At 42.7% G+C, this 20,198-nt stretch overlaps 1 protein-coding gene across 2 annotated transcripts in view; it reads left to right on the top strand.

Annotated features, from left to right (window-relative positions):
- The window catches only part of march5 (membrane-associated ring finger (C3HC4) 5), a 34,340-nt gene that overhangs the window by 6,144 nt on the left and 7,998 nt on the right, over positions 1 to 20,198 (top strand). For both annotated transcript variants that reach the window (XR_004895182.1, XM_031296881.2), the window contains exon 2: positions 9,364 to 9,566. Coding sequence is in view for 1 of the 2 variants with exons in the window: in XM_031296881.2 (XP_031152741.1) it covers positions 9,364 to 9,566 (203 nt within the window). In the remaining variant the exon portion in view is untranslated. The remainder of the gene's footprint in view (positions 1 to 9,363; positions 9,567 to 20,198) is intronic.

Genomic DNA, 20,198 nt, shown 5'->3' with positions numbered 1-20,198 from the left:
TTTTCTTCTCTGCTTTTGTTGTCCAAATTGCTGACCCTGTTGCTACCTTTACGAATGGGTATATAAATATGTGCTGTATGCATACGTGCTAATAAGGATTGACCCTGTAGCTAGCATGAAGTATACAAAATAGTTTACCATGTGGTGATTATTTCATATACTACTGAATTACCAGAAAACATGATATATCGTTATCGACATAGGAAATGTCCTACATCGGGATAGAAGATTTTTTGCAATATCACCCAGCCCTACCTGTAGCCACGATTTTGATTCAATTTTAGTATGGGATGGTGTCAGTATCTCGGGACTCGCCTCGGGAACTTGCAATAACCTGTGGTGCATGGCGTTAACTTCAGAGAGAGGTCACGCCAAATGACGGTGGTTTATGGCGCCTACCCACTGCTAGTACCAGCTCTACTCGGCCGCGGTGCCCCGTCCTCCATTGCAGATTTAGTACCACCTCATGCGTGAGGCGAGCGTGGCTGGTCGACATAGCGACGCCGTAGGAAACTGCTGTGACTTAACGCGTCGAAGGTGTGTTGTTTTTGATTCTCGGCATGTGGCTGTTGCCGCAGCCAGAAGACGCATTTTGTTTCAAAAGAAGCTGGAGGCAGCAAAAAAAACACCACTGGCTAAACTATTTTAAAAAAATGGCGGGTTTGTTCAGGACACCCCCGTCTGTCGCTAGCAATGATGATGCAGTGGATAGTGACGATTCTGTCCAACCAATCGGTAGTCTGCAGGTTTTCACGTCACCTTTTGGTATCGCCTCAGCTCGCTTGGAACCTCGACGGAGGTGATGCTAAAAAAAGTACCTGTTGGCAGGTACCAGGGACTATTTTTCATAATGGAAAACCAAAACAGGCGAGTTGAGCAGGTACCATGTAATGGATAAACGCCATTAGTTGGCACGCTTGAGTTATTTAAACCACAAGCTGTTAACTGAAGGCAATCCTGTGTTGTCGTAGAACCTTTTCAATGCTAATTACTTTTTATACTGTTAGCATTTACAGAGGGCACAATAGAATTCCACGAATACTTAAAAACATTACATGCGATATTACATGCATAGTCTTAACTTTGGAAGCCAGTCACTAATGGGCCAATCAAAGCGTAAACAAACGCCTTTGGCTGGACTCCTGTTGACATGTTAATATAATACAAAGGTCACAGTGCTTACGGCTGTAGGTTTTAGAAGTCCACGGCTTTGTTATGGAGTAGACTGAGGCGGGAGGTTCCTGTGTCAGTTGACTCGGTAAACAAACTTAAATTACTTGACTTAAAACAACATAAACGCACCTCCCTGAATAATGCATATTGTTTTTTTATTTTTTAAATGTCACCAACTTATGTTTATAAAACAGTATGCATGCAGTAACTGCAAGATAAATGTTTTTGTTGACACTATCAACAAGGATATGGACATGGATAGAAGCTGGAGTTTATTCTGTAGTCGATTGCACAATATTGTAGGGGCACCCCTGTTATTTTGTCCACCTCGTGGAAAATACCCAAGACTATATAACTGTCATGTCTTTTCAGAGTCAGTGTGGCAGCTGACGCTCACCAGTTTACTAAATGCCAGATACTCATTTAACCAGAAACCGACACATGAGAGGTACTTATCTTGTGCCTCATTATCACGGCATGGTTTGGTTTGACTTGACTCAACTCACTTGGTACCAGGTGCTTTTCTCCATTTCGTTTTCCATTGCAGATAGGTCTACCCCCTCAGTGTATGCTATAGACTCTAAAAATAACGGACGTAGCACCGGTGATGTCACCCATTGGTTTGTGAACTGCAGTTTGGATACCCAGCCCTAGTTGCTATTAATAGTGCCTTGGCTAATTAAAAATGGAGGATTTGTGCAGGATGTACCGTGTCACGCAAGTGATTATTCTCTCTGACCAATCGTTGGTCTGCATGGCTTTAACTCCACTTTAGTATTGGCTCAGCCCTCTTGGAACCTCGACCAAAAAACAGGTACCAGGTACTATCCACAAGTTTTGCTAATGGAAAACCAAAAAGAACGAGTCCAAACTAGTAGAGCTGTGCCGTACCTTGAAGTGGAATGCGACATTAGACTCTGTGTGGTTGAATACTATACTGTTCCAGGGTGGCAAACAGTCTGTGTTGTTGTTAAACTGACATAGACAAGACTAGTGTGTGATTGAGTAGAAGCAGTCAGACATGGAGAAGCCCCCCTAGACCTTAACCTTCCTTTTTAAGATCTTTGTGGGACAGAATCCAGTGTTCCTGTGCCCTGCCTTTGTGCTGAGGAACCTCCAGTTTTCCCACAGTCACGTGATCGCTGCTGAGTGAAAGGAGCCTTTGTGGGGTGGCTTATGCGCTCCTTAAAGAACGGGAGCCTGACTTGTGAGACGATGAGAAAGTAGCTATTCTTTCGCACTCATCTTTGTACAGAGTGTCAATCACGCTGCCATCCTGTATTCCTTCAGAGCCAACCATCTGACCCCCCCCCCCTCCCCTGGCTGTGTGTGACTTCATGATACAGTTTTGCACTTTTCTTAGATTTCAAAATTACGTCCTCAGCTGAAGTGGAACACATGATGTTGGCCTAGCTTAACTGGAAGGATCTATAGTCCTTCCTTGCTGTACATTCTTTTGATCCTGGCAGCTTTAAGGTTTGTCAAAATACCTGGGGAAATAAAAAGGATAATACACACTGCTGTTTGCCTGCCCTTGAAGTTTCAAAGCAGTCGATTAGCATTAGGTGGATTAAAGCTTCATTGTGGAAACGGCAAAGCCCCACTTGAGTTTGCCTGTGTGACATGTAAATAAGTGTTTGAGACGGCAGGTCACCTTGCTTCAGCATAGTTCAAGCAAGATGCCATCATCAAATCTCATGTTCTTGAATGACATTTTCATGGAAACCTTCCAGACCTTGTTCAGCAGTAACAGGGTAATGTGTCAGGTGTGTGAGCATCTGTCAACATGACGTGACTGTAGGTTTGGACTTCATTTTTGTCACTTGTAAATATGTATTGTGAATAGAGATGGTCCGATACCATTTTTTGCTTCCCGATTCCGATACCTGAACTTGCGTATCGGCCAATACCGAGTTCCGATCCGATACCAGTGTGTCATATATTTTATTAGAAAATATAAGAACATATATAAACTACTTTAACTTAGATTTTCTTTAGGGCTTTATTACATGATATCGGATCGGTGCATAAACTCCAGTACTTACAGATACCAGCGTTTTAGGCAGTATCGGAGCCGATACCGGTATCTGTATCGGAACATCTCTAATTGTAAACACATTGTATAATCGCCAGCAAACAAGTGTGCCTGATAAGTCATTAAGTCTTTAGGTTGTTGTAAACACTGGCTCTTCGGACTTTTGTTACTGCCTACATTTTGTCATTCATAGGTTTATTAGTCCGTTTAGATGCCAAATTGCACTGGAATTCTCTGTGTGCAGGAGACCATTTTGTACATGTGCAGCGCAGCCTTATCTGCCCGAGTGTTCTGTTAAACAGGGTTGAGGCAACAACGAGCTGGAGATTAAGGTTTGGCACAGAGGATAGCATTTCGGTGCTGTTGTATTAGGTCCTGTCATGCTGCGGGGCTTGGTTACAGGAATAAGAGCCAGTGAATCTAAGGGAGCGCTGGGTTTTGTTCTCCACCGTCGTGCTCCTCTGGAGATATCTGTCCACTGTTCTACTTCTCACCCTCATGTTCTATAGCTGCCTCAGTTTCAATTTCTTTGCTTTTCCCCCGGATATCACCACCCCCCCCGATGTAGGAAATGCCACAAGATGCATATTATTTGCATTTTCCAGCTTTGCTGCAAGAGAATGTGATAATTACATTACATGTAGTGTTAAACTGCTTTGAGTATGGCGCAAGCTCACATAACCTGTCAGAAGCAAAGAGGAGGTGGGCAGTTACGTGGCGAGCTCTATAAGGACTGGAGGGTTAATGTTTCCGTCAGACTCAGATTCACCACGTGTGCCCATCCTGGCCCTTCCGCTGGCCATGTCACCTGAGCGCCTCGACCCTAAGGCTCCTCTCCTGCATCGGCATGTTTTATTCAGCACCAGGGGAGTATTGGAAAATCATCCATTGCATGGAGGCAGCAACCCGAGCAAATCTAAATTGGCCATCCAGAGAAGAGCCCCCTCTACTCCCCTGCGGCCCCAGTAACCGAGCAACCGCTGAATAAATGTTGATGTTGTGCTACTAGAGGTGGCCAGCAAGAAAAGTTTAATTTGAAGTGACTAGAAAGTCCACCGACTTCTCTCTCCCAAAAGCATTTTGGTTATGTTTTTTTTTTTTTTTTTAGGCAGTTTGGGGGCATGTTTGCCTTTTTATTTGCACACTGCTGTCTCAATCACAGTGAGCTGTGGTGGTTACCACGACTCAAATGAGCAGTAAAGCTTAAACTTCTGGATTTCAATCATCTCCTTGGAAACGTATGGGTGATGTCAGACACCCACACAGGTCTGTGTATTCCCTACAGTCCTACAGATTTTAAGGCTGTGTATTGGCATGAATCTGGCAATGAATCTGGCAATACAATACGTATCACGATACATGGGTCATGATTCAATATATTGCAATATATTTCGATACTGTGCGTAAGGCAATATATTGGGATTTTTTTTTAAGTATAATTTTAGAAAAACTAATATTTAAAAAGACACGATGTGCATAAAAGTCAAAGAAGTTTACTTTAGGTAAACGATTCAGTACACAGAAAATCAAACTGCCAGTTTGAGATTGTGGTTCACAGGTTGTTAGTGAGCAAATTTTTATATGCTAAAGTAGGCCAAAGTTCAGCCATAGCTACATTGTTAGCTTCTAGCAAAAAGTCAGGCATTGCCAGGCACTGTTAAGCAAGGACACTGGTGGTGCGTCTCAGCATAGCCATCTAGCGGTAGGGGGTTTAAACACAACAAACGTGAACCACCGTCTTACATGAATATTTTTGCACGTAAACTGAATTTTTTTTTTTTTTTGAAAATTGATTGCGATACTCGTTTTTTTTTTTTTTTCCCCTCCTTACACCCCTAACAGATTTTAAGGCAAATCAAAATGTAAGCGAAAACAGGTGGTTGGTGCACCAATACACTGGGCCAATGTGGAAACAACTGGCACAATATGTACGGTCACAGAAAGTCAATAAACCTACCTGACCATGTCCATGCTTAGAAAAATGTACGGGTAACGAGACTTTCGGCATTCTATGAATGTTTTAGAAATGAGAGCTGTAGTTCATACCACAGTTGGATAGGTCTAATGTTCCTGATGCGGTACTTCCCTGTGAGAGTGAAAAGGCCAGTTTCCTCTATTCCAGGCATACCTGTCAGAAAGGAGATACTGCCCTTTCTAGAAGCTTTCAACCTGCATTTGGTCCATTTTTTTTTAAAAACAACCTTGGATGATTTTCATGGAATGGATAGACTTGAACCAAGTTTAAATGTGTGTGAATGCAGTAGAGTCGCAGACAGAATAAACCTTCATCTGCATTGTGTATTGGCTGAGGTGATGATGTATGTATGCATGCTGTTCCCTGGATTTTGTGAATTAATCTTCCCAAGATTAATTAAAACAGGTTAAATGTCGTAATGTGAATGATAATCAAAATGTACATGACAGCCTAAGATAGGGGGTGAAAAAAAAAACATTACAGTTTGTCTCTCCTTATTGAATTTATGCCAGAGGTTTATGGGAGGTGTTTTGTAGTCTAACCATTGTTTGATTCATCCAGTGAAATGTCAACAGTTCAAGGTTCAGTGTAATTATTAAAAAGACAACGCAAATGTCACACTGGGATAGTCGGGCTGTAAATGGGTCGAATGCAGCAGTCCACCTCTGAGCCAGTGGATCTCCTAGCAACAAGCTAGTCCCTGGCATAACTGAATGTGGCTTAATGGGAAAATCTTTGACATTTTGGGTTTTAGTTGGTGGTTTTCTTCATTTCAGCAATTATCACACCGTTTCTACTTTGTTTTTTAGAACCAGTGGAGCCCCCTTGTCATAGTTTGAGAGCTTGGCTTCGGTAGTCATGGCCTGGTGTCGCTGATTTTCCTAAATCAATTATTCAGGTCTAACTTATGACTATTTTCACAAGTACATAGCCGCTAACATAAGAACGCACTGGTTTAGATTCTTGAACTTAGCCTCATGCAGTGAGGCACCGGGGTAGTCAACCTTCCAGCCAGTCGCATGCTGCTAATTAATTATGGAAAAGCAATATAATGTCACAGTCGGATGTACTGTGGTAAGGTCAGAAAACTTGAATAACAGGTTACCGCCTCAGATGTTGGACAGGCATGGCGTGGAGGAGGGCTCGGGGGTGTAATGTTCACCAAAGGAGTCCAACTAATTGGAAGATAGTACTGCAGACAGGACCAACATACTAATTGTTCCTTTCCTGTAAGAGGAGACCTAAGTTTGAGGAGGTGGAGTCATACCAGTTGTTTTTTTTTTTTTTTTTTTTTTTTAAGTGGAAGCACAGTTTACTCAGATGGACCTTCGCTGTGTGTGGGAGGACATATTGTGAGAAGAGAGGATGTGTTGGGGTGCTTGTGGGCAGAAGGAGGAATGTTAAATCATGATTTGGCTTGAGTCCAGAGCTAGGCATTTGTCTGGATGTCACACACAAGGGAGACTGTGTGTCCTCAGTTTGTCTGCAACCAAGCCCCCTTGTGTTTATCAGAATATTGTGTGCACTCACACAGGAATGCCCTGGTGAATTTAGGTTTGAGTAGCAATGTGATTGGTCCTAAAAGCAATGTCAAAAGAATGTAGCTAGAGGCAAAGCAAATGGCCATAGAGAGGTACTTTATCAAGTTATCGCCACCTCTAATACCAAATATTACAAGGAAAAATAAAAGCCTACCACTTATTGAGAAATGTAGGCCTGTTTCTAGTTTAATAACCAATTTGTTTGACTAATTTGTCATTGAGTGGACAAATTGCTATTGGAGGGTGATTCCTAAAATCATTCAATTCCAAAAATGCGGTTTTTGTGCCTGACATAACGGAGAAACCTGCTTCACAAAGGTGTGGTATCGGGAAAGGCAGTACAATCTTGACTGCGTGCTAATGGCCAGATAGACTCCGATAGATTCAGCTTTAATGCACGGCACAAATGATGAGAGGCTGCTAAACTGAATGTGCTAGCAAAAGGTGCAGTCCAGTAGCCGGTCGCTGAGTAGCTGATGTGATATCAAATCGACACACACAATAATTACACACATACCCACAAAGCAACACATGATGCATAAAAACTCTTTGCGTGTCCCAAATTAATCATGTACAAACATTGACGGATGATAAAGTCAGACGCACTGACCAGGACGAGAGCTGAACCGTAACGTTAGTGGGGACAGACGCCTTGTTTCTTTAGGCTAACTTTATTAGCTTTAGCCTGGCTGGTAGCAGTGAAAAATGGCCGGGAGATGTCGTGATAACGTTGCATTAATCGGGTGATTTGCAGCGAACATAAAACACTGACTACTGTAGCTTCACTACCCATGGAAAAGCATGTGCGTCACTGACAGCGGTAGCCGCCCTTTTTTATGGTACTTTTCTACACACGGAGAGCCACACTTCCTGTGACAAACCCCGTCGGACTAACATTATGTCACAGACACACGTTGCCCACATGGATACCTGTCTTAAAGGGGAAGGGTTGGCCGGTAACAATCATGTAAAAGGAGAACGATGAAAGTTTACTTTTCTATCAATCTGCAAAAAAGTTTTAGCGTCCACATCACAGCGTCCTGCGATGTCGCGCATGCGCACATCGCGATGTATACGATGAAGCAACATATTGTGCGGCACTACCTGTGACCCAAAACACGTGAAAATAGTCTGTATGTCGACTTCTCGCACACGCAGAACAGAAATTCTGGAGGGCAAGTTTTGGAAACGACTGCATCACCTGACTGTTTTAATTAACAGAAGGAAACAAAAACCGACTAAGGTAACGGTACAGATCCATTGGTCCGACACGACTGAAGCGTGGTGTCGCGATGTCATACATCCATGGTTGATGCGCCACGCCCCCTGACCGACAGCTGATTGGACGAACGCGTCGTGGGTTTGGCTTCTCGAGAATTTGAGTGTCATGGTCTAGTATTTTATGAAAATAGTTCACTGAAACGTGTTTCTGAAAACATTTTAAGCGAGAAATGGGCCATACAGTTGCTGAATCTGTCTTCATTTCAGTTCGACAAAGGTCAGTTTAAAAGATTTTCGTCTACTTCTACTGGATAGTCGTGTCGCGTTCAACGGATTCATTTGCATAAAGATGGGCATCGGCCAGCTTTTTGACGCGCAGCATTTTTTCAAATGCAGCGCCGCCTTCCCGGAATGCTTTGCGTGCACGTTGAAGTCGCTTGACGTCACCCATAGGAATAGAGTGGAGCGCGACAGAAGCGTTGCACGGTCAAATGGATCTGTACCGTCAGTCCTTCTTCCCACAGCGCCAGCCTCCTACTGCAGTTTCAAGCTGTGCCAAAGTAAAACTAATGCCAAATATCACTGCAGATATGCGACCACACTTGGTCGTAGAGAATACCTAATTAATAAAGCATGTGGTCAAAGTGCTTGAGCCCTGCTACAATGTGCCGTCACATGTGCAATTCAGTTCGTTGTGCCTGCCATGTATTAACTAGGGGTGTGCAAAAAAAATTGATTCACATTTGAATGGCGATTCAAGCTCTACCGATTTCAAAATCGATTCATAGAATTCCAAAAAAAATTTTTAATTGTATATCTACTGCAATCTCATGGGAAAAGTAACTACATTTACATACTGGGAATCGTTTTTTTTTTTTAATCGAATCGTTTTTGAATCAAATCGATATTGAATCTTTAGCCCAAAAATCAATATAGAATCGTGACATTTTCTGAATCGTGCACCCCTAGTGTTAATGTGTGCAAGCGGCAGCCCAGTTCAGGAATTATCAACAGGTCAGTCTTATGATGGAATGGAAAAAAAAAAGTTGTATTCTGCACTTTTTTTTATTTTTCCCGTTGTACCAACCGTTGTGAATTTTCTGTACACTTAAACCCCTAATGGTCACATTTTTCTTTGCTGGCTCCCTAGTTTGCATTTGCCTGTGTGTTGTTCCAGAATGCTGGAGATCTGCTTGGCTTTTTGATTTAGAAGTGCACAGTCTCTAACCACTCTGGTTGTGTCTCTTCTAAAGGCACATTATCAGTTGTTATCAGCTGTAATAATTGTAAAACTGATTTAATGCAACTACCAAAAGTGTCGGATTCAATTAGAAATCTACAGCTTTTTTCCGTTTTATCAGGGCGTATGCGTTTCATTGTCTTCATCCCACCTGTGGGTGTGTGTGTTTGTTTTTTAGGAGCTGCTGGGTGTGCTTCGCCACAGATGAGGACGACCGCACAGCAGAGTGGGTGCGTCCGTGTCGCTGCCGGGGCTCGACCAAGTGGGTTCACCAGGCCTGCCTGCAGCGCTGGGTGGACGAGAAGCAACGGGGCAACAGCACCGCACGGGTGGCCTGCCCACAGTGCAACGCAGAATACCTCATTGTCTTTCCCAAACTGGGTGGGTTGCATCTCACACAGGATCAAACTAAGGGCTGTTTTAAAGTCGCCGCATCCGAGCTCGCGCGCGGCAACGTGACGTCGAAATGACGTAGGTCTCGCTGGCGCGCCAGGATTTTGAGTGCACAGATTTTTTTCAGCAGCGCGCAACAAAGCGGAAACAGTAAGCATGAACAACCGGATGCCAGGACTCTGAGTGACTGCAAGTCTCTCTTGTAAACTTACTGGGTTAAGATGCGTTCTTTTATGGCGAATGAAAGGCTTGAGCCGACAAAGTAGGTCATCGAATCAAATCGAAGCATTGACGTCAATGCTGCTGCCAGTTCTGCCGTTGTTTACCTTTTCCTTCTTCTTCTAGTCCGTAGAAATAGCAAAGTCGGTAGCCTTTCCTCATTAGCGCTACCTCCTTTGTTTGTTGTGTAGCACTAAGATAGATTGAGAAACTGCCTAAATGTTTCCAACTCATAATTCTGAATTTGCTTTGTTGTATGTCAAAATGTCATGACAACTCTCAGTTTCCAACAGTCAACATTGAAGTGGCATTATAGAGCAAATTTCCATGTAAATAGACTGCTGAAGCTCCTCTTTGAGGGCGCCTGCAACTGTACCTGAAGCTCTGAGGGCAATTCAGTCTGTCTTGCCTGAGTTTATTTACTCTGAAGCTTATGCTTCTGTTGTGATCTGGGTAAATATTTCCTTTCAGCTTGACGAGGAACAGAAGGGTGCTCCTTGTTTTGTGGCCCAGCTCCTAGCTGCCTGACCAGCATTTAGGAGAAGTGGCTGGCTCAATTATTCTGATACGTTAGAGTGACGAGGGCTTCAGTTGCTTCTAAACATCAGTTATGACTCATGAAGTGAACATGCACCATACACGATTATGTTTATTTGGCCAGAACCTCCTCACTTTTCAGTTTCTGTCTCTGATCCCTTCATACCTCTCATGCTGTTTTTGCACAGCATTTTGCAGTGACAGAAAAATATTCTAGGTGCAGCAAAACGAATAGTTTATCCCTTTTGGTTGAAGTTTTACAGCCAAATGCCAAACCCTGAGTTACATATTGTTAATAGTGCTCAGTTACCACTTGGTTACCCATCAGCTACTTTGCCACTGCCAGTTCAACCTCCTCAAAGAGAGAAGTTGCAACTTGAGGCTGTAGCGGGCCCCAAGACAATGCTAGTCTGGAGGAGGACTGGCCCGTATGGTAAAAAGGTTCATGTATATTTATAGTGACCAAGGCTGTGCTGTCAGTCACTTTGGTGCTATAAGCAGAATGTTCAGTTTACCTTCTTTAAACACTCCTTAGTAAATAACCGAGTGAATGTCTATCTTCCTCAGAGAGCTGAGCACTTGGCTGCTTGCTGTGTGTTTGCGAGTGTGTCTGTCAGGCCCTTTGCTTTTTTTATATTTAAGGTTGTGTTAATTGGCTCACAGATCCCAACAGGTCTGTTAATTAGTGCTGTATCAATCCTTGCGTGCAGAAAATAAAATAACATCCAGTAGAGTAGTCCAACAGGCCCTAATAACACACAACACATTTAATTGTTTAAATGTGTTAAGTGATAATTAATTAAAATATCACATTTATTGGCTCACAAAAGATATATTTGCATTACTTTACAAAAACAATTGGATCTGAATTGTAATATAGGGCAGTTGACAAGGTTCCAAGAAGCTTGGCTGTTAAATCGGAAAGAATCGTGCCAAATCAATGCATGTCGTTGCAAAACTAATAACACAGGGTTTGAGTGCAGATTTTTTTTTATTACTTTTAAGAAATTCTTTTCAATTTATGTCACAGAAATAAGGTTTACAGGCTTTAGTGTAAGTGGGTTGGTATTGTAAACATTGGGTGTCCATTATTTTGCACACCCCAGTTTGTCATAGTTAAAGAATAACTTTATTACTTTAGAAATGTATACCAAAGAGGGATGCACAGAAATGTATTGATTCAGTGAAATTGAAGTGGAGCCCTGCCTGACTTGTTGCCAAGCAACATGGTAAAATGAAGTCTGTGCTTTAGGCTGTATTAGAACAAATGTCTCAGTCAGGGATACACTGGGTATTTGTGGACCTTGTCCTCCTACTGGTTTAATTAATCTTAACAGATTATAGTACAGAAATCAAAGAACATTCGAGAGGACTGAACAAATGTATCTTTTATTGTAAGTATTTTCGATACCAACTTCAAGCTAAATTTAAATGCATCTATTCTGTTTTTGTTGGGCTTTTTTGGCTTATATTGCCTTTTTATTTATAGGACCGATTAAGAAAGGAAAGTGAGTGTGTGAGAGAGAGCAGGGCTCCAGACTAACTTTTCACACTAGGAGCACAGTGGCCCCCAACTGAAGATTTTAGGGGCGCAACCAGAAAATTTAGGGGCACACACCGTAAATCAACATGCTAACCAAATATTCACATTTCTACAAATTTCCACTGTATTACTAATAAATACTTTGATAATGGATGCAGAAATTACAATGTGCTGTTTCAAATTCAGTGTCACTTTTGAAGATAATCGACAGCACCATCGTTAAAAAAAAATTTTTTGTCAAAATATTGTCAAACCTATTTATCCTATGTACTTAGAACATTATGTTTTATTAGAATATGTTACACTCTAAATAAATTTAAACAAAAATAAAAATAAAACCCCTCCCTCTCTCCTCCCAAACCCGTCCCTACAACCTATTAAATAGAATAATTATTAATTTCTTACTCACTGTAACTTTTATTCTTGTATTTGTATAATCTTTTTTAGCCTGTTTTATTTTCATCATGACCGTTTTTAACTGCTCTTTAATGTTTCACGTAAAGCGCTTTGAATTGCCTTGTTGCTGAAAGGTGCTGTAGAAATAAAGTTGCCTTTCCTTACAACCTCAGCCTGTCAGTCCCCAGGGCATGGAAACCACTGTTGTGCCTGCTTAGGAAGTGTAACGTCAACAGCACCGCGACCGCTTTCGCCTCGCCATTAATATCATATCACAGCAAACGCTGTCTGCGTGAAGTTTTGAAAAACTGTAACTGAAAACTGAAATCACTTTATCGGCATTTCCGTGACTCACTGTGACTTCAGCAAAACTGCAGAGCCGATGTAGTTTGCACCGTCCGCAGCTGTGTGTGTGTGTGTGTGTGTCAGAGCTCCGCTCTCTGTCAATTTTCAAAGAGGACAGATAAGCTTGAGCTTACGCGCTCTCAGGTACCGAAATTTCAACGTTTTAACGTGTAAAAAAGGGGGCAAATTTACTGGTTGCAGTGCGACAATGTAAAATTCAGTCGCACACTCTCAAATTTTGGTCGCAAAATGCGACCATTTGGTCACAGTCTGGAGCCCTGGAGAGAGAGGGGGGGGAGAGAATGACATGCAGCAAAGGGCCGCAGGTTCGGTTCCAACCTGCGACAAGAATGAGCGTCTGTTCATGGGGCGCACGCTCAACCAGGTGAGCTAACCAGGCACCCCAAATGCATATCTATTCTAGTTCAGTCCGAGAGAACTCATCTGACTTATTGCACAAATATACAGTATGTGTGCTATCTAATGTTAGTCTCACGCACATGCTCTGGCAATGAGAGACGTGAACGGAGTCTTTTGAAGTCATGCGTTTAGACACATTGCATCAGTGTTTTTTCAGTGTGCCACATGATTATGTCGTTATTTTTAACCAGCTCTTTTTATTTTTAACCGGCCGGTGATGAGTTGTGGCCCGGAAGGTAAAATGCTTACCCTCAAGCTCATCAGCTCCTGACGCCCACTCCTACATTTGTCATGTGTTAAAAATGCTCAAGTAGTTTGGCCAACAGCAATAGAGCATCATGATGGATGGGCCAGTGGTCTATTTTGAAAGGGAACTTCCTCTTTACTGTGGCTGATCTGCTGAGTGATGGTGCCCTTAGAGAACGATTCAGCAGTCTTCTGCCACAGTAACAGTTTATTTACTTAGGTAATACAAGCCTCTGGTTGCTTACATAAAGTCCTTTTGATTTAGCCGTGTGGAACTTCCTTTGGTTTCCCTTCAGTTTAGATGAGACTGTGACTACGTTTACATGCACATATTATCCCGGTTTTTGCCCTTATTCCGAAAGACGATATTCCGGCTAAGCTGTTTACGTGGCTAATGAAAGTGAATTTTCCACTAATATCCCCGTTTACATGTAGCTGTGCAAAATACGTTTTTTTTTTTTTTGTTTCTAAGTTTACCAGCGGTGGCGGACTTGTTGGACCGTGCAAACACAGCATCCCTCTTTCATTTCTTCAACCAGCTTCTTGAAAAGGTCGTCCTAGCGATGTGTGCGCATATCCAAAAACCTGTTGATATCCAAGTCTAATGTTTTAAAAGTAGTTGTTTCTCCTTGGCTGGTTGGTTTGTGTACAGCAACCGTGTGTGTGTGGGGGGAGTGTGGTAGCGCGAGGTAGAGAGAGACACTGACTGTGATTAGCTTCGCAGCGAATAGCGACTCTAGACTTTGTGAGAGAAACAAAGTGTTTCACCTGTGCATTCTCACCACGGTGGGAAATCTTTAGCAGGAAAAGTTTACTAGGGCTGCAGCTATCGATTATTTTAGTAATCGAGTATTCTACCGATTATTCCATTGATTAATCGGATAAGAAATACTTAATAAGAAATACTTAAAAAGCAATAGTAAATATTTATTAATGCTGTTTACTAAAACAAGGAAACCTGTTTCCTTTTTTAGAAAAAGCAACATTTTTTATTGCCAAATTCCAAGACCCTTAAACATTTTTGGTGGCCCAAATGTTAATATTTTTCATCCCCCTTCCCCTTCTTGCACTGGATATGCAAAAGAGCTGTTCACTAACCAGAGGGTAAATGTGATGGTACAAAGCTTACAGCAGGGCTATTCATTCAACTACACTGTTCTGGGGGACGCATTTTCACAGTGAGAACGAAGAATGCAGACATCACCGGCATGATGATGTCATTCACGTGCATATTAAGTGGCCCTGCTGGGGGGAGGAGCCGGTTTGTCTCGGCAGCAGCTAAGTTTCCAAAGATTAGTAGCAAACTAATAAACAGTTAGACTACAAACCGACAGCTCTCGTTTTAGCTTGTTGGTAAAACATGGCTATTTGCAGAGTAGCATGCTGTGGGCTAGTTGTGTAAAACAGCGCGGTGGACGAGAGCAGCAGACGTTAGTTAGCTACCTTGTGTCAGGTTCGCTCCATGGAATGGATGAGTACACTGGATGTTTTCTACAGAGATGATGTAGTAGCATGTTTGCAGCAGTCGTTTTCTCTCGCCTGTCTCTTCTCTTAGACCCTCGCTATTTTCGTCTTCCTTCATTTGTAATCTGGGCCGTCAGTCTTGTGTCCACAGAAGCGTCAACCTGTTGTGTGCGCTAATAATCCTCCGTGCGGAAACACAGTGAGCCGTACAACCTTAATTATATTGATTTAACGAAGCTTCGAGGCAAAGAATTTTGCTTCGAGGATTTTGTGTAATGGAGTTATTCGAGGAATCGTTTCAGCCCTAAAGTTTACCCTCTCCTTGATTTCATGTTTATGGAGAAGGGAGAACCAGGAAATGAGTCGGGGGGGATGCAACGCTACCAAGCCACGGCCGAGCGACGTGCGTCGCTGCGACGTGCGTCGCTGCGACGTGCAGTTACATTTTTCGAGAGGTGCACGTCAGGCTACGGCGTAGGGTCCGACGTAGGTTTGTGACTTGACGTACCTACGTGTGTAGCAACGGCGTAGATTTTACGCAGAAGTATAAATCGGCCTTAAGCCTCCGGTAAAAACTGAGTTTGAGACGCGTATTCTGAATGCGCTGTATACATTTCCAAAGAATGCCTCTAAAACCTGAATAATCTGCAGAGGGGTTTGAAAAGCGCAGTTTTGGCTTGATAAATAATTCTGACAGACGGCTGAGTGCATCAGTGCTGCAAACTGCATGTATCCGGTGTCCAAGTCATGCAGAGAAACCATCTCTTATTGGATTGTTTCGATTTGTTGGTGAGCTGATTGCATCCCTAACTTGTTAACCATTAACATGCTTTTAAAATGTCATTAGCTCTTATCTTTCCATAACACAGGCGTGACGAGCCACATTGCGTACAGCAGCTGAGGCTTTGTGAATCACTCCTCGATCAGTCAGGACTGACCTAACGGAGTTTTAGCCTACCAGATACAGAAAGCTACCCTTTTGTTGATACCCATTCCCCACTTCTCCCCATATAGATAGATAGATAGATAGATAGATAGATAGATAGATAGATAGATAGATAGATAGATAGCGCGCTGATTGGAAGTGGATTAATGAGCTGTAGTGTGTTGATTTCAATGTCTAGCCCAGCAGTACCCACACTGTTTGAATACTTTGGTCATAGACAAATTTGTTTTGATGCCGAACATCATAGCAGCTAATTGTAACCGTTGCTATGGTAACTTACATCTTTCAAAATATTTTCCATTTTTATTCTACTTCAATCAGATTATTCTAGTACTTAAACCAGAACTACTGAAGTCAAGTGATTTCTAGCCACTACTTTCTGAATGCCGAAAAGGTGAATTTTTCCCTTTGCAGCTGAATGTATCATGACAGGAAGTTGATGGGTGTACCTGAGAGGCTCTTCATCCACAGGGAAACGTGTCTTTTTCCTGATCCCATTAGCAAGTGTCAACGGCGAGGGAGCCGTGCAGAGATGCTGATGTGTCTGGGTCTGGGAGAGGGGACCGGGAGTGAAATTGGGTCACGGGAGGAGCTGACGGAGCAGCTCATCAAAGGCTGACGGAGCAGGCAGGAGATGAGTGGTGTTACGCCGGCACTCTGCTGATGAATCCGTGAAATCACAGCTGTCCTCCAGTGTTTCCCTGTGACTTAAACGTCACATTATGCATCATCAGAACTCTGGTCTGTGATGGTGACATTTCTAGATTATAAGGAACAGGATGTGCCTCAGACCGGAGCCTTTCCAGCAGAGCACCACAAGCAAAAGTTGCAAGCTGATTTGCATAATGTCAGCCTCGGGTCAAACTGCATTTGCAAACTACTTGGGATTGGATTGATAATTGGATTACCAGGGGTTTTACCACATTGTGGCTGTTTTTGTTGTTTAATTTTCATTCAAATTTCCTTTACATTGCTGTATTTGTTTGCAATTGTTTACGTACATCTTCCAGCAATCCTCACCGTATTCTGCATTCAGTAGTTACAGACAGATGGGCACTTGAATGGCTTTACTATATTGTTTCAGATGAATAATATGACTTATACCAATAAATGCAGAAGAGCAAATTTCTCCACCTCTTAGCCTCTTCCAGTCTCTAGCTGCAGGATACTCTGGGCATTAGTGCACTTCAAAGTGAGCAGGAGGAGTGCAGCGTTGTCTGTTTTGCCGCATCATTGCTGCAGTGTTCCTCCATTTTTATTTTTGTTGTTGTAGTTATATAGACACAATGCTAGCTTATATTTTTTTATTTGCTTGTTGTACAGACAACCAATTGCTCCGTGTATTGTGTTTAGATAAAACCCTTTTAATCTCAGTTAAATATTACTTTTTTAAATATAATTTTAGTGGCTTGGCTTCACAAGCGGTGGTATTTGCAGCAGCTTTAATTAGTTCCAGAATAATAACTTCACAGTTTGGTGACAACACTGGCATGACAGCGTTATATCTGGGTGATGGAGGTAAAGCTGTGGACCGGTAGAGCCAGGGAGCACGGTTGGTAAACTGCCACAGTAGTTATTTTCTCAGGGTTGCTGCTGAGGCCAGCTCATTTCTACAGACTTGACGGGCATTACTCATGTTCAGCTCCCAGGGTGGGACCCCTGCCTGCTGCCAGATCAGATGGGGGTGGGGGGGGGTTGATTTGGAGCCGCAGACAAGCATTTCTATTAACCCAGGTTTTGATCATTTTCACTGACATTTTGCACAGGAGATAGCAACACAAAGAGTATGGTAACTATATGCTGTTCTGGCCCCGTTCCCACCAGCACCTGCTGCAGAGCCAAAGCCAGTCGGTCATGCTAATTTTGCTGGCCATATAACTCCTGAGGACGGCGTGTCCTTGCTGCTCCTTCTTCTTACGGAGTAAACAAGCCAGCTGGAACAGTGCGCCAGCATGCGTGCCCACTATTGAGGAATTGCAGTTGCACTTTTCGCCTTTCTCCTTCACTTTTTCCCCCTCCCTTCTTTTTAATTATCTTAATTATGGAATCTGCTGCCAGTGGCTGAAATGAATTGCTCTGCTCTCCATGCTGCCAGCAGCCATTAAGGGGCGACCCAGTTCCCTCCGGCCTGCGATGGCGTAATGCTTAGGCAGGGAGAAAAACGGAAGAGATTCCAACGCTGTCATCAAAATATGCCATATTAGTGCGCTCAAGCAATGCGAGATCAATCCAGTCGGCACACACAGGTGCAGTGTAAAAAATAAAAAATAAAAGCTCTGGAAAGCATCAAAAGGCTGGCAGGGGACGAGGGAGAGCTTCTGTGTTTATGACTACTTTAGAAATGAGTGTGATATTTGTTGCGTGTTAAGTAGCTTTAAAAGTGCCAAATGCTTCTTGCTTGCTTTGGGCTCCTTCCTCAACAAGTGGCCAGGAGCCTTGCTATCTAAAGAGAAAGGCCTTAAAATACTGCACGAAACTGCGCTTTACACTCAAAGCTTTTTTTAGAGTGAATATACTCGGCTGCAGAAATAGGTGTACAGCTAACAGTGGCTGAATTGTATACTACAACTTGTGGCAAACACTTATGGGTAACAGCCTCACGGTGGCCTGGCTGTGCAAACAGCTTGATAAAGTCTGTCTTATGTCCCAACTGTAAAAACCCATAACCCCAAAATAACCACGGAGTTATTTTAGAAAGCTGCTGCTCTTTTTACACTTGGTGTGTAGGCTAATGTAAATGATGAATTTACAGTTTTGGTCTTGTCGCTCTGATTTCCTCTGCAGGCTCATGAAGACGTATCTGCTCAGGTGTTTGCATTCAATCAGTCCACGTGAAGTCGTCCTTTAAAGAAATGACGACTTGGAGATGGCGGCTCTAGCAGTAATCCCCTGCCAACAGCCTGTAACCAACTGCAGCACAGTCACCCCTAACTTTAAGTGATGGAAGCTCTTTGTACGCCAAGGTTGATCTGTTTCTTGCTGTACACCAGCCTTGTAGCGTAAATAAAATTAGATAATATATTTATCAATCTGCTGCTGACATGGCCAGAGAGAAAAGTGTTCTTGAACCAAGCTCTGCTTTCACAAGTACCAATGACTCGGCACTATTTTTTAATGTCACTCCACTGCTTTATTTCCCAATTATACAAGATGATGTATCAAGATTACTATTTTAAAAATGTGACTATAAATGTCACCCTTCTCAAGAGACGAGCATGTTTGTTAAAAAGCCTGTGGAAATGACCTTTGAACCACTTTCTGTGTGTGTGTGTGTGTGTGTGTGTGTGGTTCATGAGGCTGTTGTAAAAGCGATCCTGAGCAGAGCAAAAGTGTACCGACTGGTTTAGTGTTGCAGGGTTACCATACCATGTACATCTTCTATCTTACCTATAGTATAATCCTAGAAGTTAGCTCTACACTGTGACACTAGAACAAGAAGCTGTTTATAAAATCATTAAGCTGGAGCAAACATTTTAACCAGCTCACGGAACTACACAGCTAGCTACAGCTGATCAAATCTGCCACTGACAGTTGTCATTTCAGCTGATTAATCTACCGTTGAGGAGCCTGCTTTTGTCTATCACTGTCTGAAATCAAGGACTCATTGATTTAAAAAAAAAAAAAAAAAAAAGTATTTAAAGTGTTAAATCTGCCACGTTATCATTGTACACTGCACATTTGCCATGCGGGAACAGAAAGCTTGAAGAGTTAATTAAAGCTACATTGTGTAAGAATTTCTCCTAGCGAGCGGTGAAATTGTATGTGACAACCAACTGAATATTACTTTCTAGCCCCTCCCATTCCAATCACGTTTTAACGGCTACGGTGGCCGAACCCGAAATTAGCTCTTAGTATCTCCATCGTTTACACGCAGCTGTTCCAGCCACTCCAATATTAACTTTGGTCTTGTTGCTTTGCCTGTCACATTGTCGTTTTGATTCTCTTTTTCGCTTCCCTGGCGAGTAATCTCCCCCTGGCATTTGTCACGGTGCGGGTTGCCCCTGAGTGTGAAAGGGCGAAAGGCGGAGGTATGTCCCTCTTTGGCTATTGTATTTTAAAAATGGAGGCGCAACATGGCGGCTGTCATTCAAGCGACTCACCCGTATGTATTCTGAATGATTCTCAATGTCAGATTCTACGCTTAAGATAATACTTTGATTAGTTGGTGGAAGTAATTACACATGAATGAGCACATATTTGTGAAAGAACAAAGGGGTTTTTGCTAAGAATCAACTACAAAAATTACACAATGTAGGTTTAACAGTAACTAAGGCTTAGTTACTGGCAAAGTCTCGTGAAATACCCCAAAATGTGCTACTTTGGCAGAAAATGTTGTGTACGCTATATGTAGGACAACATTAATTACAGAAAGGTGTTTTGCGAAAATATTTTTTTTTTTTTAGGGCCTTTAAATCCATACTGCTCTGTGCTGTGGATCTTATCTGGCAGCTTAGTTTACAGAGTTGCACTGCGACCCATAGCGGCCCAGTGCTGTGCTCTGTGC

The sequence above is a fragment of the Sander lucioperca genome, chromosome 15, assembly GCF_008315115.2.
Source record: "Sander lucioperca isolate FBNREF2018 chromosome 15, SLUC_FBN_1.2, whole genome shotgun sequence".
Taxonomy (NCBI): Eukaryota; Metazoa; Chordata; class Actinopteri; order Perciformes; family Percidae; genus Sander; species Sander lucioperca.
The sequence above is the reverse complement of the archived record's forward strand: the minus strand, read 5'-3'. Positions and strand labels throughout refer to the sequence as shown.